The sequence below is a fragment of the Protopterus annectens genome, chromosome 1.part2 (genome assembly GCF_019279795.1).
Source record: "Protopterus annectens isolate FY-2018-M chromosome 1.part2, PAN1.0, whole genome shotgun sequence".
Taxonomy (NCBI): Eukaryota; Metazoa; Chordata; order Ceratodontiformes; family Protopteridae; genus Protopterus; species Protopterus annectens.
In genome coordinates, this window is record NC_056727.1 from 1,020,956,433 (window position 1) to 1,020,984,131 (window position 27,699).

A 27,699-nucleotide genomic window follows, 5' to 3' on the forward strand; every position below is an offset into this window, starting at 1 on the left:
CACTGCCATTGTCTCAGTGCATTGTTTAGAATAATATCCCTACAGAAATAGCCTTTAGTTTGCTATTCAGAGGAAAGATAGTGGGATTTGTCCATCTTCCTACTACACTGACAATGCAGCCGGCATTTGGTATTGAGCTGTATTTTTTTTTTTTGTCCCATGACTTGATGGACTCAGACCGTTCCCTATTTTCCCATCTGTACCTGAAAAAACAAAATAAATAAAAAAATATGCCTGAGCCTATGGCTTCTGATTCTGCAGCAGTCTTAGCTTCAGACAGGCTATTGAACTACCCACATTTTGTTACTTTCAGATCCCCTGGTGTGGTCATAGTACCATAACTGTGTGTGATAACATTGTCAGATGCAACTTGCAGGTATGGGAGAACCACGCTCTTTAGATGGAGGGGAGGTCAGGGGTGCAAAATCTGTTGCCAGCTTTAATACTTTCTCCAAGGGACTCTCACATTAGTGCATTCCATGCCAAAAAGAAACAGAAGACCCTTCACATGGTAAGGGCAGCAGTCTCTGACTAGTTTCCCACTGAGTCATATACCTGGTGTCAAAGCCATGGCCTGAAGCTCAATGCCAAAAAGTGTATTGTCATCCCCTTTGGTAAAAACTCTGTACCCATGAACTACCACATAGCTGGTAGTCTACTTAATGCCGAAAATGTGATGAGACCTTGGGACACAGGTGGACAGTAGTCTCTCCTTTGATAATCACATCACCACAGTGGTCAGGAAATCCTTCTACATGGCTCATCTCATCCAGAAAAAAAAAAGGTCATTGTTCCCCTCTACTCATGACTCATTAGACCCATTATAGAATACAATGCCCCTTTTGGTATGTACCTCACAAGACATCTACAACAACTGGAGAGACCACAGAAATACCTCACAAAGAGGATTATTGGCCTCAAACAAATGCCCTACGCAGACCGTCTAAAAAAAAATACAGCTTTACTCCATCACATATCGTCTACTCAGGGGCGATCTCTGCCTAACATACAAAGCTATGTCAAACCCAGAGCTGTTGGACATGCTCCACTTAAAGAAATCCCAATCCCTCTGAGCTACACGCTCTAGGGACCTAAACCTTGTCACCACAATAAACAAAACATGCTGGAGGGATAGATTCCTGTCCCAGAGACTTCCCATACTCTGGAACAGACTACCTATCTATGTCAAACAGAGCTCCTCATTAGCACTCTTCAAGAAAAATCTTGATGATTAGATGGGAAATGGGAAATTCACCCCAGGGATCACTTCTGTGGCACTGCTCGACAGGGGCAAAGGAAAATAATTTTATTGGGTGGCGAAAGCCAGGGTACATGTTTTGGCTAGGCTTATATAGGCCCTAGGGCCAATAGCCTAGTACCTACCTATGAACCTATGAACCTATAAGATAATGGCTATGGTTAGATCCATGATGCAGGCAGTTGGTTACAGGGTGCATTCTCTGGTTATAATAATGCTGGCCTTCCACCCCTGGTCAATCTCTTTTAAAACAGGATCCTGTGTCTGAGGACTCTGACCTGTGAGTGTCAGATCAGTTGATTCCTCTGATGAAGAACAGATACAAGAATCCAAACAGATGTATTATTTCCCCTGTTTTGATTCCAGCATTAGTAGAGGTCTTCTAGAAAGCTTGTAGTTCTTTTCTGTTCATAAGGCATTGGCAAAGAGTTTATGAAATTTTGGATATGGTAAGCCTTGCCTGGCCTACCAGCTCTTTTGTCTATGGACCCTGCTTCACTGTCCCCAGTGCCCTCTGCTAAAAATAAAACCATGTCACATTCTCAGTGCACTGTTCAGTGAGGTGGTGAATACCACAGATTAACTAGGCAAGTGGCTAGAATCTTAGGGAAAGTAGCTGGAGCAGTCCAGCATGATAGTTTTTAAAGTACTTAAATAACAATGTTTTATGTGGAAGTTTGTGATAAGATAATTGTACAGTTTAGATGAGTTTTGCTGCATGATTCCCTACAGAGCAAAAGGTCTTTATTAAAGATACAGTTTCTGATATTTCTCAGGTGTCAAAACATGCTCTAAACAATTGCTTTGGAGGGGCCTCATGCTATTTCTTGAAATACAGCAATGCCAGTGTTAATTAGGCAGTATGCTTGGTTATACTCCCAGAAATTTTCAGATGAGTTAAAAATGGCATTGCGAATACTCCTTTTTATGTCTGATTGTGTGTCTGATACAGGTGTTGATCTGATCTGTGAACAGTGAGATGACAGAGGTAAATTGATGCAAGGAGTATTAAAAATGTTTCATATTCCCAAACTCTACTCCTTTAAGTAAGATAATATTCAGAGGCCTGATAAGCAGAAGTCCCAACTGAACAATATCCTATGCAATAAAAGGAAACAGCAGAATGACAACTCCATCAAGTTAACAAGGGTTTCTTTCCTTAAAACAATGCCCCTCTTTCCTACTTATGACTATGCAGAGGTGTGGCATCCATCTTTATCAAGTCCCCCTTTGGGTGCCTTATCTCTCAAGTTACTTCTCTACAAGATGACCTGGTTGTCAGTGGCTTCCATCAGATGAGGGGTTTTGGATGAAAGTGGAAAGACTTTCCATCTCCAATTGGGGTGGAGGGCTACCCCTCATCTTCTGGACCAGAATTTGTTATTCCCTCTTTTTTCTTCAAAAAAATGTTGGAGTCAGGAGTCATCAAACCATTCCTTTGTTTGGAAAGAATGAGAGGTTTCTTCTCTTCTATGTTCTTGGTTCCCCAGAAACAGTAGTCATACAGCTGGCTATGGGACCTTTCTTGTTTGAATACATTTGTCAGGGTCCCCATGTTCAAGATACTCACCCTGCAGACAGTGTTTCCTCTGTTTCCAGACATCTGCTTCTTGGTGACCCTGGTCTTGACAGATACCTTTCTTCATATCCCCAAGGCGCATCACTTCAGGAGATGTCCGAGTTTCTTTTTTTTTTTTTTTTTTCTGATTTACACTATTACTTTTCTGTATCGTCCTTAGGGCTATGAACTAGAACACCAGTGTTTTCCTGATGCCTTGCTCCTGTAGTGGCCCAGAGATGGAATCTGTGCATTCACTTTTTTCTATACTTGGATGACTTGCTGATCCATGCAGACTCTCTGTCCTGGTGTGTAGAATCACCAGAGAGGGTCTCATGTTGATTCTCCCATCTAGGGTTCGAGTTCCCTGGGACAGAAATGTTTCTGTATGCATTTCCACCCTTTCTGCTAATACACAACATAGTTCTGAAAGTTCAAAGCAAACTACAAAATATTATTATGGTGACCACCAATTGGCCCAGGCCGTCTTGGTTCTCCATGTTTATGGTTTTGGCTAAGGAAAATTACTGCATACTTCCTCACACACTGGAACTGCTCACACTGTATCAGGGATGACTGGTGCACCCCGATGTGGAGAAATTTCTACTGACAGTCTGAATGTTTCTATCCTGACTTTGTTTAGGTACTTGTTGCTTTTGGATGTGCAAATGGTGTTAAAGGAGGTCAGAAAACCTGCTATTAGAAAATCATATATTTACAAATGGATGAGGTTTTCTAAGTGGTATCTAAATGGAAAAAGAAGGTCCATTGTGGTTAATATCCCTCTGGTCTTGAAATATTACTGTAAGCTACTTCAGGATAGCTTAGCGTATGCACTGAATGAGGTGCATTTAGTGGCCATCTCTGCTCTTTTCCCAATATATATCCCCTTCCTTTCTTCTCTTTGGTAAAACAGTTCATGAAAGTAGTACTGCATATGAGAACCACCCGCAAAGCAAATTCCTGCTTCATGGGATCTGAACTATATTCATGGAAAATTCACCTTACCAACTTCTAAACTGGCAGCGTGCCCTGATGTCAAGTGATTAACACTGAATATTGTTTTGCTTATAGCTCTGACATTTGCAAGGAACGTTTGAGCTGCAAGCTCTCACTTACCTGCAACAGTAGGTGTTTGTAGAACACACTGCCTTACTGGAAGTACCTCCCATCATCCACCTATTTGTTAGGTGTATATTGTTAGTTGTGTTTGGTTCAGCAACGTTTTTAGTGCGTGTGTGGCATTTGGTATGGAACATTAGGCATTTACAATTCTTGTGTTTCATCTGCTCTTCCTGTTGGACCCTAGAAAATAGAATGGGTCCTGTCTGTGAGTGTAAAGGGCTGTCCTGGTATTGCCAGGTGATCGGTTTTTCACCCTCACAGAGGGGCAGTGGGAATAGCTCTGAGCTTTGTCAGACTGTTGGAGGGGTAGAAGGGTGCTGCTACCCAATTGCCGGTAAGGCAGTGTATTCTACGAACATCTACTGTTGCAGGTAAGTGGAACTTATGCATCTGTACTTTTACACTGTAGACAGCAGTTTCAATACAGGCATTGCTTTTTTTCCAAGTCTGATGCACTTGTATGCTTTATCTTTTTCTCTGATGCACAGGATGTACTGGTAACATGATGACTTACATGTGTGTGTTTTTTTTTTTTAATTATGTAGCATCACAAACAAGTGTTACACAAAATAGTATAATAAATCAAGAGATGCATCTTATGGTTTTCAAACCTATCATACTAGGGCTCAAAACTTTTGCTGCTAACCTTCTCAGACAGCAACACAGACAAGTGTGCTCGGATGCATTTAGTTATTTGTTTGGTGGAGTCTATTTTCAGAAGAAATGTTTTCATAAAAAATTGAATGTGAAAACAATGTTATGAAGTACATGAAAACTTAAACATTGCATATGTATACGGATGAAAAGATGAAATCTGTGCAGAAATGGCATTAAATAATTATGGCAACAATCAACTCTATAAGCCATGCACACGCACACACACACACACACATATATATATATATATATATATATATATATATATATATATATATATGTATACATGTATGAATATTCACACACACATATAAACACAAAAATTATCACAAGTGCAATAGCCTAATTATTTACATAATCAGGATTTAGTGTATATAATACTTTATCCGTTATGTGGTATAAAAATAATTCAATAACAGAACTTATAAGCTCTCTTTAAAACAATTAACTAAACCAAACTAAGCTGTGTCTACTGTACCTATGATGTGGCACCAAATAGCTGATGTTTGCAGTTAGGTTTCTAATCTGGGCAATGACTTACCATATCTGCTTATGTACCTTGGCTAATTTTGGAAGCAGAGAGTGCACAGTGCCTTTATAACAATATGTGCATTATTAAAAAAATCTAGCAGACAGTTACTGGTGTCTACTTATTAAATGATAAAATTAAATGATTGAGCCATTCTCACACCACAGTTTGATTACATGCTTAAGCAGTGGGAAGGAATGCCAATTCTGGGTACAGAATTACTCAGGGTGCCATTCTATGGTTCTTCATTCCTGAAAAATATGCCATTTCTCACACAGCAAAGAATGCATGCAGTATAAATGTAAAATAATTACAATACATTGCTTTACTAACACATTCAACCTGCAGTGCTTTGTTAAGAGATGCAGAACCATTAGAAGATGCACCATCTAATTCTAGCTACAATGTGACATTAGTTATATCGATTGAGCAATAGTTGTCCAACTGTGGTTCTACATTTCACAAATGGTCCCGCTACTCTCTGGCAGAAAATAGGCAGAATGACATATTAGAAAGGGCTAAATCTTACGGCTCTATCAAAAAGTCTTCCCTTGGAATGCAGTCTTTCAAAGGCAGAGAAATGTAACATTTTTTTGCTCATGACACAGATAAAACTGGTTTCAGTCTTCCAAATTATTTTTTTTTTTTCAAAACAGGTTTATTGTTTTAACATACAAGAGAAATTCCAAATTATGTTTGATGTATGCATTAAGTATATCTAAGATATAATGGAAGATCGTTCATTTAAAAAGTCAGAGCACTTTTCTGTTATTAACCTCCTGCATTACTCTTCGTGAAAAAAATGGAGAAACACCATTTATTTAGCATCTCATTCTGCCACATAATACCTACGGGTAAAAATGCTCTAAAGTGCAGCCAGGTTATGCACCAGAGTGACTAAGACAATATTCTGACAGTATCTAGTTTTTCTCACCGCCCTCATCATATTACAGAGTACTTCAGATTAAAACAATTAGGGTTTCCATACAGTAGTAGACAAAAATCCAGAAAACTTGCTGTACATTATTAACATCTTAAGCCATCAGAAACAACTAAGCTGGACACAAATGGACTGTTGTTTCATGTGTTTCTTTTTCACAGTTTGTATATCTACAGCTCTCTATCTCTCTGTATATATGCTTAGTGTATGTGTATGTATATGTCTATCCGTATATCTGTATCTCTCTCTGTTTTTATATATTTATACAGATGTATGTATAATATATATATATATATATGGTTCCCTATTAGAAGCCTGAAACACTATAAGCCTGAAAGTCAAAATCCTGAAAACTATAGACTGAAAATGCAAAATCTCGAAAGTGCAAAATCCTGAAAGTCAAAATCCTGAAAACACAAATAATGCTAATATGTCACTATAAAGACACTAATATCTACCAACTGACCCTGACCCTAACCCTAACCCTAAGGTCCGTCACTATCGCACACTCACCTGACCCGCGCCCTAACCCTAACTCACTTAAACCGCCCCTAACCCCAATATTTGTCACTATTGCATACATGCCTAACCTGCGCCCTAACCCTAACTCACTTAAACCGCCCCTAACCCTAACATAAAACCAACCGCACACTTACCTGGACCCAACGCATGACCTAACACCACAGGGCTAACAATAGCAAAGCCACAATGACGTCAGTATGTCCATTTTGAAATTCTACCTGACTTGTTACATAAAAAGTCTTACTGGGTTTAGCAACAGGGACAGTCTGGGTATTTTTTTCAAAGCTGGAATATCAGGGTTTACATCAAAGTTGTTTGAAGAAAGAACACTGTCCTTTTGAATTCGAACATTTGAAAAGTCACTCTGAGAAATAGATTCCTTGGCACAGGCAAATTGCTGTGTCATTGGTTTGGAAACATAACACATGTCTTTGATTCCTTCTGAAATCCATTCCTTCAGATTGTATAATTTAAGATCATGGTTCCTCACAAATGTTCTTCAAGATTCCCACTTGGTCATATCCTTTGGATGTTTACATTCTCACAACTTCTCCTTGTAGCAATGGTCTAAAGGGTTTACTGGTCTTATCATAGTACAACTTTTGTGACTGATGTTTTCTCAAAAGTTGAGCCTTGACCACTCTGTTGCTTTTTGCATTTTGTACTAATGATTGTTTGCTGATTGGAAGAGTTGTTTTGGTCTAGCTGGACATCAATCTCTGAGCAGGGGAACCAAGTAAGTTGTCTCGAGGAATGTTTCTGAGATTGAGTAAGTTACGAAAAACATCCATACCATCTCTCTTGTATTTCTCCAACAAGTGCTTTGCACTCAGAACTCCATGTTCAGCTGAACCATTGGCTTGCGGATACTCAGGACTACTAGTAACATGAACAAAGTCCCATGTCTTAGAAAATCTCTTGAACTGCTGACTAGTAAACTGTGCACCATTGTCAGACATGACTTTATGCAGACTACCACGGACAGAAAAATGTCTCTTCAATTTTGTGATGACTGCGCTGGACGCCAGGTTATGAAGTAGGTCAAATTCAAACCAATTTGAGTAAGAGTCTACTAATACCAAATAATGTTGACCATTCCATTCGAAAATATCTGTGGCAAACTTCGGCCATGGTAATTCAGGAATTTGGTATAGCTGAAGCGGTTCTTTTTGTTGATACAAATTAGAATTATTGCAAATTGAACATGCTAGAGTTTCCTTCTCTATATCTTTGGACATAGAAGGCCAAAATAAAATGCCTCTTGTCCTTCTTTTGGTTGGTTCAGTACTTGGGTGGCCACGATGTAGAATTTTGACATATTCTTGTTGTAATGGTTTAGGAATTATCACTTTTGGACCTGTCATGATGATTCCATCTTCCATCATAATGAGCTCATCTCTGTAAGGAAAATACTAATGAATGTCCAGTGGTAAACTGGTTTGTCGTGTTGGCCATCCTTGATTGATAAGGTTTTTTAGCTTCTGGAGAACTGGATCTGAAGCTGTGTGACTTCTTAGCTCATTAAGCCATGATAACGAAAAGTTTCTGACTTCCATGACTTCAAAGTCTGTTGTTTCATTTGCATGCTGCTCTGTTTGTCTGGGTGCGCATGACAAAGCATCAGTAAGGTACACAAGTATTTGCCCTTTTTGTAAACAATATTGAAATTGTACACAAAAAACACTTGGCAATAACCTTTTTCATTTACAAGTACATTTAAATAAACCTCCTGATATTTATCATTTCATCTCTACAACCTTTAAAATTCCCTCCCAAAATGCTTAAGTGCTAATACACATTTAACATACTTTAATACATATTAGTAATTTGAACACACTTTAAAATGTAAAACAAATGAATCATCATAAAAAACAAATTCTACATTTCTTCTTATTAAATTTTCTTGTTAAATACACTTGTCTATGGTTAAAACATCTAACTATATTATCTTTAACCTTAGCAAGCTTTTTAGGTCATTGTTTTTATTCATGCCTAGAGGCTGATCAGCTCTTAAAAATATTTGCCATTTGAATTCTTTTGCGTAAATGTTCTGGACTTTATTCATGTCCTTCTGATTTGAATCAATGTCTTTCATCTACCCATTCAAAATTGCCACTAGTTTGAAGAATGATGATGAGACATCATGAATTATTTAAAAAAGCACAAAAAACTGCAATGACAGGTATATTACAACACATTGCATTTTCTTAATCTAGCTGCCTATTACTTGGTATCTTCTTTTTTCTTGAACGGAAAAAAAAAAATTTCGAGTTGTGTGCCTCCCTTCTGTAACTGCTGCATCCCTTTCCATACCTTTCAACACAATGTGATTTCTTCTGAGGTGAGATGATATTACTAGAAAATATGCACCGTGATGGTGAAGGTAAATAGGGCAGTGATTTCACTGCCTTGTTATTTTATGGGCAGCTAATTACAAAGACTACCCATAGGTTCCGTGGTGGTGCAGCGGTAGTGTTGTTGCCTCACAGCAAGAGGTTCTCCCATTTGATTCTCGGCTTGGGTGGGGAGTGCCTTCTGTGTGGAGTCTGCATGTCTTTCCCACGGTCGAGTGGGCGTTCAACAGACATGTGTTGAATGGGCGTGGCTTTGTTGAAGATTGGGCGTCGGGCTGGCAACTTGACACCATAACAACCAAGTGCCAATCATTAGCGGACTGGAGTTCCGCTGGTTACCCCTAACTGGGAAAAGCCGAAAGACAAAAACAACAACCCATAAGTTCACACTCTGTCACAAGCAGAGATTCATTATTCCAAAGTGAGTAAGCAACAGATGCAACAATCACCTGGCCTCTGCAGGCAGAGTTAGATGCAGCTGAACTCATGACATATCACTCACTTCCAGACTTTTTGTTAACAGCTGGGCATAAAGAATAATGCAATGTTGCGTCTGTCAACTAATACAGGCTGATAGACAAACGGGTGCACTGACACACATATACAAGTGTAGACAAACCACATACACACACGCACACACATATGCCTAAGTAGACACAACATGAAAACACCCAGGAATGCACACACATCTTGGCCTCTTCAGAAAAATGATTAGAGACTGAAACCTCATATTTTTTTTTTGTTTTAACTATATAGTTGCCAATTTCATTCTCTCACATGACTTAAATAATAGCATACTGAATATGTAAACTGATGATGACCCCCTCCATATTACCCAGAGTTGTGTGTGCATGTGTGCGTCTGTGTGTATGTGTGTGTGTTAGATTCTGTGTGTGCATACTACTCCAACAGGGATGTGCTTCATGCTTTGTACTCACAGTGCCTGGACAGACCGGCTTTCTTGTGGCACTGAACTAGATTTAATAGGCAATGACACTGAATCGATGAATGAGTATAACAACAGGACAGTGCTGTCTTGAATGTAATTGACAACAAACATATTAATAAATGAACCCGCACATCAAAAACAAAACCTTGCAAATATTGGAATATGCTTGGAATATGTAGTGTCCAAGTGGTTAAATAATATCCATAATATAATTTTTAACAATCAATTATGGTACTGTGGAAGGGAAAAAACAGCAATAACATGAACTACAGTAAAAGCAGTTGATACTTATTTTCTCTTTCAGACAAGATCAAAAATATATTCCAAGGCGGTTATTTTATATTCAGTATAAGATACAATTAGGCAAATACGGTTTGACTCTCGGAAAAAAAACGCTATTAATTTCAGTCCAACGACTAACCAAATGGTCAAAAGTAGCAACGGATTAAACAATAAGTGCCTCTCACCATTTACTCATCACAATTCCTCACTTCCTGGACTATAATATATTACATATAACTTAATATTTATTAAACTAATTACGCAATAAGGTTTTTAAAAGAATTATTTCATGGATATACATTTTTACAATTATATATGTTAGATTATTGTATTTTAAGAGGAAGGTATGGATTTGTATTAATTTATAATATGGAGAAAAAAATGAATGAAGTTTAATGATGCTGTTGCTTTAAGAGAACACATACACAAAAAATCAAATGTGTTGGTGCCAAAAATGTTATTTAAAGTGTCAGTTGAATGGTATTTGTAGTTCTGAGGAAGCCCAGTTTGTTGGGTGAAAGCGCTTAACTCTATTAAGTACAATTACTTCATTTTTTTCGATTATTTGGATTGGATTTTATTTGTTTTCGTTCACTTCACTTGTGTTGTTTGGCTGTGAATAAACTGTTTTGTTCGAGCGAAGTCCAGGAAGTGAGGCATTTTATTTTAGTAAGCTGCTAACATTTCGCTGTGACGAGTAAATGGTGAAAGGCACTTATTGGTGAATCCGTTGCTACTTTTGACCATTTGGTTAATGGTTTGACTCTCACAAGTTATGATAAACAAGATGGAGAATGGGATTAAATCCTAGAAATGTAACTGGCAGGTCAGCTGTAATGCAAGAAAAGATGATACAAGACTGTGTATCCTTTACCAAATTACAGCACAAAACAAGGCAGAAGTGCCCAACTAAATTTATTAATAAAAAAAGCCATGTTAAATTTTATCTGTATAGATTATAAATACTACACTATAAACAGCCTTGGGACTTATGAGCTTAACTGAGACCAATACAGCTACAAGCCTGTTACTGGGTAATGTAATATAAAGCCCTCCCAATCTCCTTTAAATTGAATTGTTTACAAATCTACAAACCAAGAAAAATCCTGCCAATGCCAATGCAGCACTGTTATGCACTGAATTCTTTAACGAAAATCACCAAACAAGGTAAAAAGGAAAGAAAATGCAAACAAAATGGGGGGCTAAGGCCATGATCAGATGCCCCAAGGGGATGTTGGGGAGGAGTGCGGGTTTATGAGCTGCCTCCAAAGTGACAGCTGTTGTTAAGACAATGACTTAAAAAGAGAGCATAGGATCTCTAACCCTTGGGAACGGCATGAACCAAACTGTCTTCCTTATATTGCAAATTGTTTATTGTTTCAATGCTCCATTCCCAAATGCCTTCATAAAACAAGGCTGTTACATTAGCAACTAAATTAATTCATTAATAAACAAACTCATGTTAAATTTCATCTGTATAGACTGTACATACCACACTGGAAACAATATTGCATCTTATGAACTTAAACTGACACTATTATATACCCAAGCCTGTTATTGAGTAGCATGAAATCAAGTCCTCCCGATGGCCTTTAAAATGAACTTATAAGGCCTAAACCAAGAAAAATCTTGCTTCTTGCTGTGCAACACTGTTATATATAGAATTATGTACATAAAAATATCAAAAGGGGGAAAAGGTAAAAAAAAGGGCTAAGGTCATGGAGAGCTGCCCACCAGGTTGGCAAAAGCCTAATCACCCTTATATATATATATATATATATATATATATATATACACACACACACACACACACACACACACACACACACACATATACATATATATTATTTCTAATTATATAATCAGAAATAGGTGAATGCATTTAATATAAAATCCATGTTCACCAATGTAAGGATGTTAGATATTGTTATCTATGCTAGCATTACTGGCTAAAGTTTTGTAAATAATTGTAAATTACCCTGTATTACATATGACAGCATGACTACCTATAATTTTGTAAATAATTTTATGTCTTTTGATTATCACTCTGATTTATGCAAGATATTTGAATGGCAAACAGTGTTCTTCTGGCTGACCAAATGTACATGTTCTTTGTGGGGAGAATTCTAAATGCATGTTATGCTAATGTCAGCTGACCTACATGTGATTACATTGCTGATTAAAGTACTTACTTTCACAGGTGGGTAATTGGGTGTCAGGTCACCACTTTTGAAGGACTGGCAGACTTTTTGGTGAGGGAAAAAGTTCTCAGCATTTTGCCTGAGGACATGAGGATCTGGTTGGCAGACCAAGAGTATAACTCTGCAAGTGTCCTCGGCATAAAAGGGGAACTCTACTTGGCAAGCATGGCATAAGAAAGGGATACCCAGTGCTGCACGTGGACATTAGGGACCCACTGGGGTAGCTTAAACCACTCCAGCAGAGTTCACCAGTAAGAGGGGAAGCCACTAGTTCAAGCACTTGGGCAGGATCAAGGATTAGATGTTTCAAATGTAATCAGAGGGGACCATGCAGCATACAAATGTCCATTGAAGCAAGTTGAGAAACAAAAGGTGAGGGAGCCAGCAAGTGGGAATGACAGAATGCCAGTGGTAAGTTTTCTGGAAGTGACAGAGGTGCCAAACTATCATCAAAATTTGTATCCTAGTTTTGTGGATGGAAGACAGGACACTAGTAAGAGAGATATAGCTTCTGATATAACCATTGTCAGGCCTGCAGTGGCTCAGGAGGGGCATTACTTTCTTGGGCAGTCCACACCAGTCAGAGCTTTGGGTTGGATCCGATTCCAAATACCTCTGGCCAAGATTCATCTTGACTGGGAGGGTGGGAAAGGAAAAAAGCAGGTAGGTGTGTTTGAGGGTATCCCTGCAGATGTCTTACTAGGGAATGATATTGATAATGTAGCCCCTTGTGTGCATGCAGTTACATGCACTCAAGCTTGGAAACAGGTTTTGTAGGTCTGGTAGTAGGCTGGGGGAGACCCACACAGATCCTATGCCTGAAGCTGAGGCTGATGATGTGGTTACTTCAGGGAGGTAGCTACCTTGTAGCAGTGAGCCTGAAGGTGAACCTCAGCTGCTGGTAGGTACTGGTATTTCCATGGATATGGTGACTGCAAGGACAGAGGTTAGTAGGGCACCAGCCATACTTCTCAAACTCTTAGAGTAAGAAATCTGGACAAAACCATAAATAAAAGTGGGACAAAAGACAAAAAAAGGGACAATCTTTAAATTTTGTTCTTACAAACCTGGAAAGTTAATAGAATAACATGTTTTGCATTTGCATGAATTTTCTGAATGGTTTGAAATCTGAAACTCAAATGTCTGTCATTATTTTCTAACTCCAGTCTTTAAGAATTTGCCACTAATTTGCCAGAAAACCACAATTTTCTGAAAAAACGACCAAAAATTTGAGGCAAAAATCTGGATATTCTGTGAAAATCGGTACAGTTGAGAGGTATGGGCACCACTGTCAAAAGATACTAGGCTTCCTGTGGAAAGGAAGCTAGGAGAGGTTACAAAGAGTTGAGACAGGCTCAGGTTTTGGATCCTAATTTACGAAGGTTGAAAGAGGTAGCTAAGGAGGCACCTGATCCTCAAGGAAAAGGGGAGTCTGTATACTGGGACAATGGGTTACTATACAGAGAGTGGACCCCTGGGGGGGGGGGGGGCTAGAGGGTAAGGTAATACGACAGTTGGAAGAGCCCAGAGCCTACTGTCTGCCACTTCTAGCCATAGCTCATGACATTCCTTTTGCAGATAACAAAGAGTTACTTTATACAGAGTGGACCCTTGAGGGAGGGTTAGAGGGTGAGATAATATGGCAGTTGGAGGAGCCCAGAGCCTACCATCTGGCACCTCTAGCCATAACCCATTGCATTCCTTTTGCAGGTCATATGGGCATAAAGAGTACTAAAATATGCATTATGCAAAGCTTTTATTGGCCTGGGTTTGCAAAGGATGTAACAGGGTACTGCAGGACCAGTGAACAGTGGTAAAAGATAGGCAAGAGACAGGGACATAAGTTGTGCCATGTTAACCTGATAAAACCATATCACGATAGGATGGCCCTGCTGCTGAATATTTGTGATGGATGGCAGCAGGAGTGCAAGTGGGATCTGATGACTGATCTTCTCAGTGAGGCTCGGACTGACACTTCTGTGGGAGAGGCAACAATATCTCAGTGGCTATGCCCTAATCAGGTTAAAGAAGTGTTACAGGAGTTTGTGGGCATGTTCACTGGGAATCCTGGGTGCACCTACCTAGTGCAGCACCATGTGGATACAGAACCCCAAAGGCCTGTTAAGAAAGCTCCTTATAACATGCCCGAGTGAGTCAAACTGATTTTGAAGGAGGAGATAAAGGAGATGTTGGATCTGGGGAAAATCCAGGAGTCCAGTAGTCCTTGGGCTTCCCCAGTAGTGTTGGTACCAAAAAAAGATAGTAGTGTAAGATTTTCCATAGACTCAAGAAAGTTACAGTTATACAGAGTCAGATGCATACCCCATGCTTAGAACAGATGAAGCTTTAGAATAGCTGGACGGGACTAAGTATGTGACCACTGTTGATCTGACCAAGGGATACTGGCAGGTGCCCTTGACTACCATTACTAAAGAGAGGTCAGCTTTTGTAACACCTTTTTGATTACATACATTTACAAGGATGCCCTTTCAGATGAATGCCCCAGCAACCTTCCAGAGGTTAGTAGATCATATCTTAGTAGGAGCAGGGGATTATGCTCTTGTATATTTGGATGTTATTGCCATTTACATTCATTCATGGCAAGACCACCTTCAACATGTCAGGCAAGTCTTAGGTAGATTAAAAATGGCAAGGTGGACCATTAAACCTAGTAAGTGTCAGGTGGGTATGGCAGAAGTCTCCTACCTAGGACATAGAGTAAGGGATGGTAAGATTAGACCAGAACCTGCCAAAGTGGAGGTTATTCAGGCATGGCCTGTCCCTGTTACCAAAAAGCAGGTGAGATCATTCCTAGGGACAGCAGGGTACTATAGAAAATTTCTGCCCAACTACAGTATGATAGCTGCACCTCTTACTGACCTAACAAAGAAAAATAAGCCTGATAATGTAGTGTGGAACCCAGCCTGAGAGCAGGCATTCCAAAAGCTAAAAGAATGTTTGGGAGGACCCTCTGTGTTAGCCAGTCCAGGTTACAACAAGGAACTTGTTATGCAGGCAGATGCTTCAAAATATGGGGTAGGTCTGTACTCAGCCAAGTTTCCTCAGAGGGAGAAGAGCATCCTGTCTTGTATGTCAGCCATAGACTGCAACCCAGGGAGAATTGTTATGCAGCTGTGGAGAAAGAATGCCTAGCCATAGTATGGTCATTGCAAAAGCTTCAGCCTTACCTATATGGAAGGAAATTCATTATAGTTACACACCATAACCCTTTAACATGGCTAAATAGAGTCAGTAATCAAAATGCCAAGTTACTGAGGTGGAGCACAGGGTTGCAAGCATATGACATGACTGTGCAACACTGTAGTGGGGTCAATAATGTTAATGCAGCTGGACTGTCAAGAAGGGGTATGGGCTGATGCATTTTCAGGCAGCCCCATTTTTCTCAAGGGATGATTTTCCAGGATCACTTGAAAATCTAGCTTCAGCCTTCAAAGGGGGAGAAATGTGAGGATAACAGTGTTCTTCTGGCTGGCCAAATGTACATGTTCTTTGTGGAGAGAATTCTAAATGCATGTTATGCCAGAGTCAGCTGACCCAGATGTGATGTCATTATGTGCTAGAGCTGGGAAAATAGAATCTTCACTGCAGCTGTTTGTTTACTTTTCAAAATCTGATATGAGAGAGTATAATTCTCATAGCAGCTTCCCATTACTTAAAAAAAGTCTGCTATAAAAGCAGGTTCTGATTCAGTTGTTCAATTTTCATTTATTTGTTTTCCAGAGCTGTTCAGCAGTAGTAGTCCAGTTGTTTCCAGGGGAGTAGTTGTTCCAGTGGCTGAGGACAGACAACAGCCTGGAATGTGGACATCATTTTCTCATCTTACCTAGCAGCCGTGGTGGTGCAGTGGTAGCATTGTTGCCTCACAGCAAGAGGTTCTCCTGTACGATTCTCAGCTGGAGTGCATTTTGTGTGGAGTCTGCATGTCCTCCCCATGGTTGAGTGGTGTTCGAAGGACATCCATGAATGGGCATGCCTTCGCTGAAGGTTGAACATCAGGATGGCAACTCGGCACCATAAAAATCTACTGCCAATCATTAGTGGACCGGAGTTCTGCTGTGGCAACTCCTAACCGGGAAAAGCCGAAAAGACAAAGACCTTGCAGATGTAAGAGTATAATTTTGCCTTGCTAAGTTATTTAGACAGACAGGGACAGTTAATCTTCAAATAGTCAGGGAACTAGAGCTATACAGTTAGAAGTTTTCTAAAATCAGTGTGAGATCTATCTTACAGTATTATTTTCATATTTCCTGTGTGTGAAACTCTGATGTTTATTGGAATCTATTCTTAGTATTTACATGTTTTAAATCCTTTTATTTATTATTAAATGTTTTACTACCTCTCATTGTGGCTGGTTATTTAGTTAATATTTTTAGTAACTTGAGAGTGGTTATATTTATTGTGATAACGTCAGGGCCACTCAGAAACCCTTACTGATTGGAATACATGCTACCATTTCTTTCCATATCTACTTTACCCAATATAATTGAACACCCCTTTTGAAAGGTATTGTGGTATTTGACTGGTGGCAGCTGATACCTTGTAATTTGGGCAAAGAAACAAAGCAGGTAAATTTGTGTTAGTCTTTTCTAAGAGTGTGTGTATGTGTGAATATCAGCCGTTTAAGTGTTTGCATGTCAGATACCTAAAACTGGGACCCAGTGCTCTGTAGTGGTTAGTGTGGAGACTGATTTTGGGACCTGGAGTGAAGCATATAGTCCAGTCCCAGGTTTAGAGCCTGTTCCCGGTGTACTCTTAGGGGGAACTTTTGTATTTCAGTCCCTGCTTTTAGTGATACTCCCTTACTGGAAACAGTGGTGAAGACCGAGACTCCTTAGTTACTGCCCTGGGGTAAAGAGGGCGCCTCACAACTAATTTCTTTCCTGTATGAATACAGTATACAAATTAGCTGTAATCACAGTATAAAAATTAGCTGTAGTGTCTCAATGGGCTTGCTTGCTAGTGGTTTGGTAAATGATGGTTTAGGAACAATGATAAATTTAAATTGAATAAATCCATTCCCAAGTCTGATAAATGAATTCCATCTCTTTTGTACTAAATCAGGTCTCTGTCATAAAGCTCTTTGTGTTCAATTAATGAAATGCCTACCAGTGGCCAAGTTGCATAGAATGCTATCTATAAGTTGTCTCCGGAGTGTAATTCCCAAATTATTCCCCACCAGCATGAATGATGTTTGTATGGAGAAATATTGCCCTTTGGACAATCTGTGGACTGTAACTCATTAGCTGAGTCCATCATAATCCAGGATTTTCCAAACAACTTCATTGTTCGCTCAGTCTAGCCCTAGATTAGCTCCATTGGGTCAGATAGATGTACTGGTCTTAACTTGCGAAAAGAATGAGTGCTTGACAGTGAGAATGTCTCTTAATCCTAGAATTACATGAAACAGTTAAAACATTGGATGTGGTTGAACTGTTGTATGTATCTTAAATATATATTGTAAGGCCACCTGCCTAATCTTTTAAGAGCTTCTGTGGACTGACCTAAGGCATCTGTATCAGAAGACCAGACAATTCTGAATGAGTGAGAGGTGTAATTGTTTGGGCAAAAGCCTAGGTGCTTTAACTGTTTGGAGAGCTCCCAATTAGTGATTGTGTGGCCTTCCTTGGTAACAAATACCATGCTGTTAGAGAATGGGTGTGTGACCAGTCCCTTCAACATTCTGCCCTATGCCACTGGGAAGATGAAAGAGTCTTTGCTACTCTGTAAAATAACTTGATGGCTATAACAGTAAGACCCTGTTATCATGGATGGGCCATTTCCCATCATCTCTCTGGCCAGCCTGATAGACATGGGCATCCTTAGTCAATACAGCAATTGTCTCATGCATGCTGACAACCACATACTCCTGAAACAAACAAATACTTTATGTGAGATATATAGTTATACTATGAAATTGGAGGCAAGATTCTCACATAAGGGCAAATTGAATGCCAAACAAGTTGTCAACAGACACGCACACACACACACACACACACACACACACACACACACACACACACTTCCCACACTAAATAAGGAAATAACACATAAACCCACATATGCATAGGTACTCATTAGTAACTTACCAAAAGATTAGAGGCCTCACAAATGGAAAACACACACAACAATATAAAAAACAACCACAAAACGTAATGCACACACACCAGTGTCTCAACAAATAAGGCCATAAGACGTAACACTACAAAATCTAATGTACTGATCAAAGGTGACTATATTGTGAAACACACAGATGTTTCCCTCTCCAGGCAGGATAAGAAGTGGGTTACAGTTAGCTGCCTATTAGGTGCCAGCATTTGACAAGTCAGTCAACCACAAGTACTGGTATGACTCCATCATAGTCCATTTGGGGGTGAATAACTTAAGACGTACCTCACTGAACTATATGAAAAGAGACACAACTGAGCTCTTAGATAATGTGTCACAGGCAGGTATAAGCCTAGCATTAAGTAGCATTCTACCTTTTCCAAGGGTGATGTCACAATACAAACAAAAACTGACATTAACAATTGGCTTTGCTTCTGGTGTCAGTCAAAGGGGATCCAGTATCTGTCAGCCTAGGAAGACATGGTTGACAGGCCATGTTGCTTTGCCAGAGATGGTCTGCACCTGCTTCTCGAGGCTTTTGTTTACTGGCAAAGCATCAGCCACCCCTATTATGCCTTTTTTCTACATTGTCTCAAAATAACTAACTCCCAACATAACAAAATCCTCTTGAGTTAAACTCAAGGCACTGCTGCTTAATGCTAGGAGTCTAATCAAGAAACTGCACTCCCTGGAAGCACTCCTCACTTTGGAAGATGCTGATATCTGTGCAATCACTGAGACATTGTTCACAGGTGTGAAAAGCACACCAGCCATGCAGGGCTACACTGCCTTCCACAGGTTCAGACCAGAAACTAAGCATGAAAGAACCAAAGGAAGAGGAGACGTATCCTTCTTCATTAAGGATAAATACACCTTGAGACTGCTCAAACAGTATGACTCTCTTGATATACTCCATGTCACATTCACTATAGGCAAAGCTCTCTATCACATCATAGCTAGCTATATGTCCCCCACCATGAAATAGAAAAAAGCATACCACATACCTAAACATACTGGAGTCACTTGCCATACAGCCCAACACCTTACTCATGCGTGATTTTAATTATCCTACCATCGACTGGGAAATATACATGACCACAAGCATGCTGGCTCAGAGGTTTTTGAACTTTGTTAATGCAAATGCTCTAGAACAGTTAGTCAGCACACCAACAAGAAGCTCAAATGTCCTGGACATCGTACTCACTACCATTGGAAAGCATTGCACCTCCCCTCTCCTCCATGTGATGTCCTCCCTGGTAAGATCATACCATAAATCAGTCTCATTCAATGTTATTATGACACAAAATACCCCATCAAGCTCAAAAATGCTTAAGAATTTTTCTAAGGAAAATGAATTCCTACTAAATCAAAGACATGCATCTAGAGCATTTCTCCCCGGGCCTCTGCTGAAAATTGGCTTTGTTCCAAGTCGGACTTTCCAGGTAAACAAATGTTAAATAAATAAATAAATGATGGTATAAGAAGTTTCAAAGCTCCATTGAGCACAGATAACATGGACTGCTATGTAGAGGTGTACGCCAATGCACTGTATAACCACATAAGCAATTGCATAGATTCAGATGTACATGACCGTATTAAAACCAGGTTTTGCTGAAAAAAACAAGGTATCCTGGTGGCCCTCTGGTATAAACAGGCTATACAACAAGAGACATAAATTAATGCCCAAGAACAAAAGGGAACTTGTTCAGCAGAGGAAGAAATCCATCTCTGGCTTAAACACAAATCAGAGATCATGTCAAATCCTCTAAAGCTAATTATGAAACAAAAATAACCTCTCTAGCTAAGGATAATCACAAGGCATTGTTTAACTATGTCCAAAATCCAAAAGGAATACCCAGCTATGCACTGAACCGGTTGTGGATGGCTCCAGCCATACTCAACTGGAGGTAATAGCAAACCTTCTAGCTGAAAGATTTGGAGAAAACTTCACCACGCTTTTCCCCTCCAATCATTCCCCAAAAGTATACCTGTCACCATTCTTCAGCCTGTTATCTCAAGGAAGCAGGTCATCTCAGTGCTCTCCAAGGCCAAAAACATGTCATCAATGAGGCCAGACAACATCCCAGGTTGCCTTTTAAACAACTTAAAACATGAACTAGCAGACCTACTTGGATCCCTGTTCAAACACTGCCTGGGTACTGGCTATGTTCTGGCAGAATGGAGGACAGCAACAGTAATCCTTCTGTATAAAGGGTGACCACTAACTAATGCTATGAATTATAGCCCCGTAAGCTTGACTAGCATCATCTGCAAGGCCATGGAAAGAACCATTATGGACCTTATTAACAAGGACATATGTAATCGCAAAACCCTGGACCCGACTATGTTCTGATTTGTTAAAGGTAGGTCATGCCTGTTAAGCATGGTTGACTCCTTTGAGAATGTCAACAAGGCTCAGGATGAGGGAAAGACAGTACATAGGATATATCTTGACCTAGCCGAGGCATTTGACACAATCCTCTACTCAGGTATTATAGAGAAGCTCTTCCAATTGGGAATTAACTCCTACATTATCAGATGGGTAGCCAACTGGCTCACCAAAAGCACACATACTATTAAAGTGGGTGACTTCACCTCTAGCAAAAGACCAGTCACCAGTGGTGTACCACAGGATTCTGTGCTGGGCCCCTTAACTGTTTAAAATTTATATCTCAGACGTCCAGGGAAACATGGACGCCCTGTTGATGACGAAGATTGCTGACTGTTGCAAATTGGTAGCAAACACTGAGTTCCCCAGTGATGTTAATATATTGCAGAAAGGGTTTATGCAAACAAATGATTGGTTCCAAAGGCATGGATTAACGCTAAATACAAAAAAAAATGCATTATTATTCCCTTTGGTAGGGAAAGTTGACATCCCTGCTAACTACATTATAGACAGCATAGCCCCAGTGGTGCATGATCTGGGTATTCAGGTTGATAGCAATCTGAACTTTGGCTAGCATGTATCCACAGTAGTAAGGAAATCCTTCTGTGGCACATCTCATAACTAAAGGCATCGCATCTTGATCTAAGGATGTTATAATTCAATTATATTCAGCCCTCATCAGATGAGTAATTGAGTACAATGCTCCCTTTTGCATGTACCTCAACATACACCTACAACAACTGAAGAGACCACAGATGTGTCACATTGAGTCTTAGATGGAAAGACTGTAAGCACTGTCACTGTATTCTGTCTCCTACAGGTTGCTAAGGTGTGACCTATGCCTGGCTTACAGAACAGCCTCTGACCCAGTCCTGACGGAAATGCTACACATTTGTAAATGAAACTGCAGGAGGGCCCCTCACTCCAGGGAACTTAACCTAGCCTCTGACATGAACAGGTCATGCTGGATAGATGGATACATCTCCCAGAGACTTCCACTCCTCTGGAACAAGCTTCAAATTCACATGAAAAAGAGCCCCTCCCTAACTCTCTTAAAATGCTACACAGATCAATGAATGGATGACTGCAAATTCACTCCTGGGGGTGAAGCCCACGTCCCTCCTGGACAGAGGAAGTCAGTATTAACTATCATAGACCCTTACCTCTGTGAACTTCACTAACCTAACCACTGACAACTGGGGCAACTCGGGATAAATATGGCTAGGCTTGTAAGGGCTCTAGAGACATTAGCTTAGTAACCTCCTATGAACCTATGAACTTATGAATGCAGAACAAGCCAAGAAAGAAAAACAGGAAGGAAACAACAGTACGGCAGTCCGAGGACTATTCTCAGCAAATTCAGTCAGGTGAAGTTTTGCCATATAGTCATGGGGAAGATCATATGAGGAATATTGACAAATATTTAGAGACATTTATTGAAGCTGTTAATGAAGATGGCAGAGCAAGGTTAGCTCATGTAGTAGGTAGAAACAAGTACAAACCTTGTGATCACATACCCAGCTGTGTTAACAAAGATACCTCTAATGCCCTTATATTTCTTTTGTTTCCAGCAGCAGCTCTTGTAAAGGAGACTTCCTCGGCAACACTAACCACATCATTACAAACACAAGCAGCATGGAAAACACCACAGTAAACAAATGGAGGACTCTGTTATTACTGCTTGTATATCCAATCAGCAAAAGTGAAGATTCTAGAGGTGATTTTTTTAGACATTTTTAATTTAGTGGATGCAGATGGGATTCAGAGTATAATTGATACAGACCTTAAAGGGTCAAAAGACCTTTTAGAAGCTCTTGCTGTACTGAGCAAGGGTCAGCTTCAAAACATAAAAGTAAAGTCCTGTGACAAGAGTAGTGGAGTATACAGACTATACGGTGGTCAGCATAGGAAAGGACCCTGTAGTGGCCACTCCTTTATTAGGTTATTTTGTCATTGTATTGGAGGCTCATGTCTTGGTACCACTATGATCAGAGACAAAAGCCTGCCAATTAAAATGGGAGACAAACATGCAGACACCTGCCTCAGCATCATGGTGAACAAGCAAAAAGGTAAATACAGCTCACAAGGACAGCACTTGGCACCCAAAGACAAAACCTGTTGAGGTGTTAATGCAGGGAACTGTTGTTTGCCTGCTTGTAGATTTCTTCACATTTGCAACATTTGTGGAGGAAGACACCATGCCATAAAATGTTAGTACAAAGACTCTTAAGAGTGTTCTTAGTTCAAATCTATTCCAGAACAGGACTCAATCCAATTCAGAGCCAACAGCAGACAAGGAAAAAAAATATTTTTGTGGCTTCAACAGAAACAGCAATTTCTACAGATTCAGATAAGCTGAATTGGAACATTCTCCAATCAAAAGAACTGTCCCCAAGGAACTATTAAAAGAATACCTAGACCAAAAAGTGGTACATTTTTTTATCGAACGTTTCACCAATGTTTTTTCCATAAGATCTAATACTCAACACTTACTTCCACAATGCAAAAATATACAATCAACAGCTGGAAAAGAACTGAAAGTTCACCTTCTATTCTCTAAAGAGATACAGGAAGGACATATCAAGGGCCCACTGAATTGGTGCAGATGTACTTCACACATCCCTTTCTGCATATGCTGACTACAGTTTATAGGCACCTTATCTAAAAGTATCCTTTCTTTATTCATTATCCTTTATTCTTTGTATATGTTAAAAAGCAGACTATTGTAATTTCCCATAGCGCATTCTGCTATTTCTTTTTAAAATTATCGTCTCTTTTCTTTTCCTCTTCAAGTTCTTCTGCTCGCAGTTGTACTTATGATTTCTGCCATTTGTCTATGATATTTCATATCTTTATTGATGTGACAACACTGGTCTTCATTCCTAGCTTAAATGCTGATGAGAAGTAGTTTTGGGCTTGAACTACAGAGTTGCTCCCTTGTGGATAGATTGAGATACCAGCAAACTACACGTGTCCCTGAAGAAGGAGACATGGCACAGCTGGAGTCTTTGGGAGACTAGGTTCACTAATGTTCATAAGTGTATATTAAGCTAGCAACCACTGGGACCTTCAGAAGCCTATTCAAGCATTCCAGCTGCATCCCACACATTTATGGGCTTTAGTGGCTATTGTAAGGGGTTTATGTAACTTAGGGCAAGATTTACAGACTGCCTCAATCCATCAGAGGTGCTGGACCAGGGGTGTATTTCCAATTTTTCATCCCTTTCCAGGTTTCTCTTGAATAGTGTTAGAGAAGAGCTTTGTTTCACATAGATGGGAGCCTGTTCCAGAGAAGGGGAATTGTCTGAGGCAAATACCTTTCCCTCCAATGTGTTTTATTTATGTCTCAAGCAAAGTTTCGATCTGTATATCAAGTAATTGTCCTCCTATTCATTTGTCAGATATGCAAACGGTTCATTAGAGCAGGATCAAAGGATGACTTGAATGTCAGGCATAGATCGCCTCTCAGGCGTTGTGTCTTGGAAAAATTGCAAGTTGGCTTAGGTGAATGTGTGTCTTTAAGAAACAAACTATTAAAAAACGAAACCCTGCTGATTTTAAAGTATGGTACTTTGGAGCCACAGGGACTCAACAAAGAATGTAATTGGAAGTATGTGATTTGAAGCGTTTGCTTAATTGATTAATTGTTTTGTGAAATATGCTGTATATAAGCAAACGGTATTTTGTAGTGTTTTTACTCTTGGAAGGCTGTGCAAGCCGAGGCGCTAGTGTTTCATTAAATTCTGTTACTTCTTGGATCGGTGGTCTTGGCGGTATTTTATTAACAGATCACCTCTCAACTGTCTGTAGGAAAGAGAATACTGAGACAGAGCTTTGGGGATCGGCATACGGCATGCTGTTCACCCTGTATTCTTTATATGAAAAGCCTCTTTGAACTTGCAACAGTGTAGGCCGCTGTTACCATGCTTTGGTTTGGCGTACCCTACATGCCAGTTTCTATGAATCAACTGTAGGGTAGCAATTTGTCCCAGCAGGTGCACATCTTTTTCTGGTAAGGACTAGAAAACCTAAAAACATGCTTTGGAAGCACTCATGTGTGACAGCATGAGTAATGAAACAGTAAGGATTGATTTAATCAGAGTCCGAGTATACAGAATGCATATGCAGTAGAGCAGTTCAGGTTTCAGGAAATGCTCCTTACAGCACACAAAAACAATCTGAAAGTTATGTTTTCACAGGAACATTATAATTTGTGTTAAGGAAGGATTGGTGTAGTCTTTTCACATTCTAGGTGATATAACTGGAACTGACAGCAAACAGATTCACAATTATTCATAAAAGTAGGCAGCAAAGGCACAAAAGTACATCTAATCAACAGAGCTGGTTGAAGAAACCCTTATTAATCCTTGCAAGATATACTAACTCTTAGAAATTGGCTTCTGAAGTCCAAGGAATGTAGATACATCTTTGTCAAAATTGTAGGTAATGCAGGTGTCAGCCAATACAAAATGGTATTTCTCCAGTGACTGCAGTCATTATGTGCATGCTTTCATGCAGTCAATTAGGTCAGTGCATATTTCTAATTTAATGCAATAGTACATATCACTGGGAAATCTTGTGCCATATTCTATAATAATAAAAACAATAATCATAACAACAAGACTTATTACCAAAGCTCACTGCTTGTTTGTTAATTTTAAGTAAATTTTGGAGACTACAAACAAACAATAACATATATTTACAAATAAACAAATTGCTATATACAAGTAACCATATAAACTCACCTAATTGTACACCCAGGGTCTGCTTCAATAGTCCAAATGCAGTTGAGGTTATGATCATAAGGAGCTGGATATCCCGGAGACAAAATTCTTCCAGATGTTTCTTTTTTCAAATGTCCTCCACATTCAGCTGAAATTAAGTAAGGGTTTTAATGACCAAAGGAATATATATATATTGCATTGTCAGATGTCTTACACATTTGGTAAAGTTTTATTCATTATTGTCTTTAGGGAATAATGTCTTACTTCTGGAATCATCTTTTTATTTGCTTATCACAGTATCAGTTATCTGATATATTACCTTCATATGTTTATAGTCAATATTATTGTTTGCTTTCATTTTTTTTTTAAGAGATGATGTTTTTCTCAATAGTAAAGGATCTTAAAGCTCAGCTTATTATTGTACAGACGATAGAGACAGGTTATAATGGAGGACATTATAAAAGCAAGCCTGGAACCTCCATCTTAGAGAAAACATACTTTATTTAATAGAAATGAAAACAATATGAAGAGATATATAAACAGGCTCACCTATCCAGTTTCAGTGTAATGCCTTTACAGTCAGACTACCGCATTTACATATATACTTTTTTTACCTTTCAAGAGGTTCACTTGTTTCAGCATTGACAGACACCATTTCTAATAGTAGTCCATGCACTGAGAATTTGTCATGTACAGTCTACACATCCCTTTCCTCAAAACAGATAAGTTGTACTACTGAGTGTCAACTGTTGTCCTGGTTTATAGAGCAGGACAGTGAGGAGTAGTTGGATGGAATTTTCAGAATATGTTATTTGACCTTACATTACAGTATTACACCGCTGTGTTAAGTTTAGAAGGATTATTGGTGTGATTCCTTATACCAACAAAGATAAACAGTGCGGCTTTCTCAATACAGTCATAGTCTTTTGATGCATTGTAATATAAATTTAACCATGGTAAATAAGTAAACATGGGACAGGAGTTGGTTGTGGTGTGCATACCGAAATCTAGAAATTTCAAATAATTGAGGCTCTTGCTGCCCCTATAGTGCCTTTTTTAGGCAAGGTTCAAATGACAAATTCACCACTGTAACAGGAACAGGCAAGCTAAAACTGAGGGTAATGCTACTCAATGCTAGAAGTCTAAATCTCAAAATGCACTCACACGAGGCACTCCTTAAAATGGAGAACATTGATATCTGTGCAGTGACTGAGACCTGGTTCAAGGCTCCAGAGAGCACCCCTGCACTACCAGGCTAGAACTCATACCACACTTTTCGGCCATGTAACCTGGCCCGAAACACCAAAGGCGGAGGTGTGCCCATATTCATTAAGGATATCCACACCTCCAGGCTAGTTGCTCAGCATAATGCATCTGAGGTTATCCAAGTGCAACTAACTCTGGGCAAAACTGCAATCCAAATTGTAGCTTGTTACAGATCCCTCCCCATGCCCCAGGATTCCCATTCCTCTTTTCTTGATATACTGGAAAATATTAGGGTTCAACCAAACACTCTAATAATGGGTGATTTCAACTACCCCACCATTAACTGGGAAAACTACACGTGTACCAACTCCTTCGCTCAACGCTTTCTGGAATTCATGAATTCCAATGCCCTGGATCAGCTTATCCACACCCCCACCAGGGGCAACAATATCTTAGACCTAGTCATTACCAACATGAGTGACTGGTGTTCCACACCTGAAGTCAACTCCTCGTTGGTCAGATCTGACCATAAGCTAATCACCCTAGATATCCACATCCTGCCCCCACCCCCCATTAAGGAAACAATGGTAAAAGATTTCTCCAAAGCCAACTTCATGCTTCTTAACACAAAAGTGGCAAACTTCATGACACCCATGCAGATGGACAATACAGTTACAACTGCTGAATCCTACACAGATGCACTCTATAAGGACTTACACAAGTGCATGGATCGTGATATCCCAAACAGAACCAAGAAGCTATCCAAAAAAAGGAAGTCAATCTGGTGGTCCCCGGCCATAAACAAACACTACAACAGAAGGAAGAAACTGTTACAAAAGTGAGTAAAATCCCATGAGTGGAGGAGTTCCCTGGTCAGCC

At 39.6% G+C, this 27,699-nt stretch overlaps 1 protein-coding gene across 1 annotated transcript in view; it reads right to left on the reverse strand.

The window, feature by feature from the left end:
• LOC122792225 (CUB and sushi domain-containing protein 1-like) overlaps nt 1–27,699 on the reverse strand; it is a 3,080,606-nt gene that overhangs the window by 1,901,064 nt on the left and 1,151,843 nt on the right. Inside the window, exon 20 of the mRNA XM_044059969.1 lies at nt 25,636–25,762. Coding sequence (XP_043915904.1) covers nt 25,636–25,762 — 127 coding nt within the window. The remainder of the gene's footprint in view (nt 1–25,635; nt 25,763–27,699) is intronic.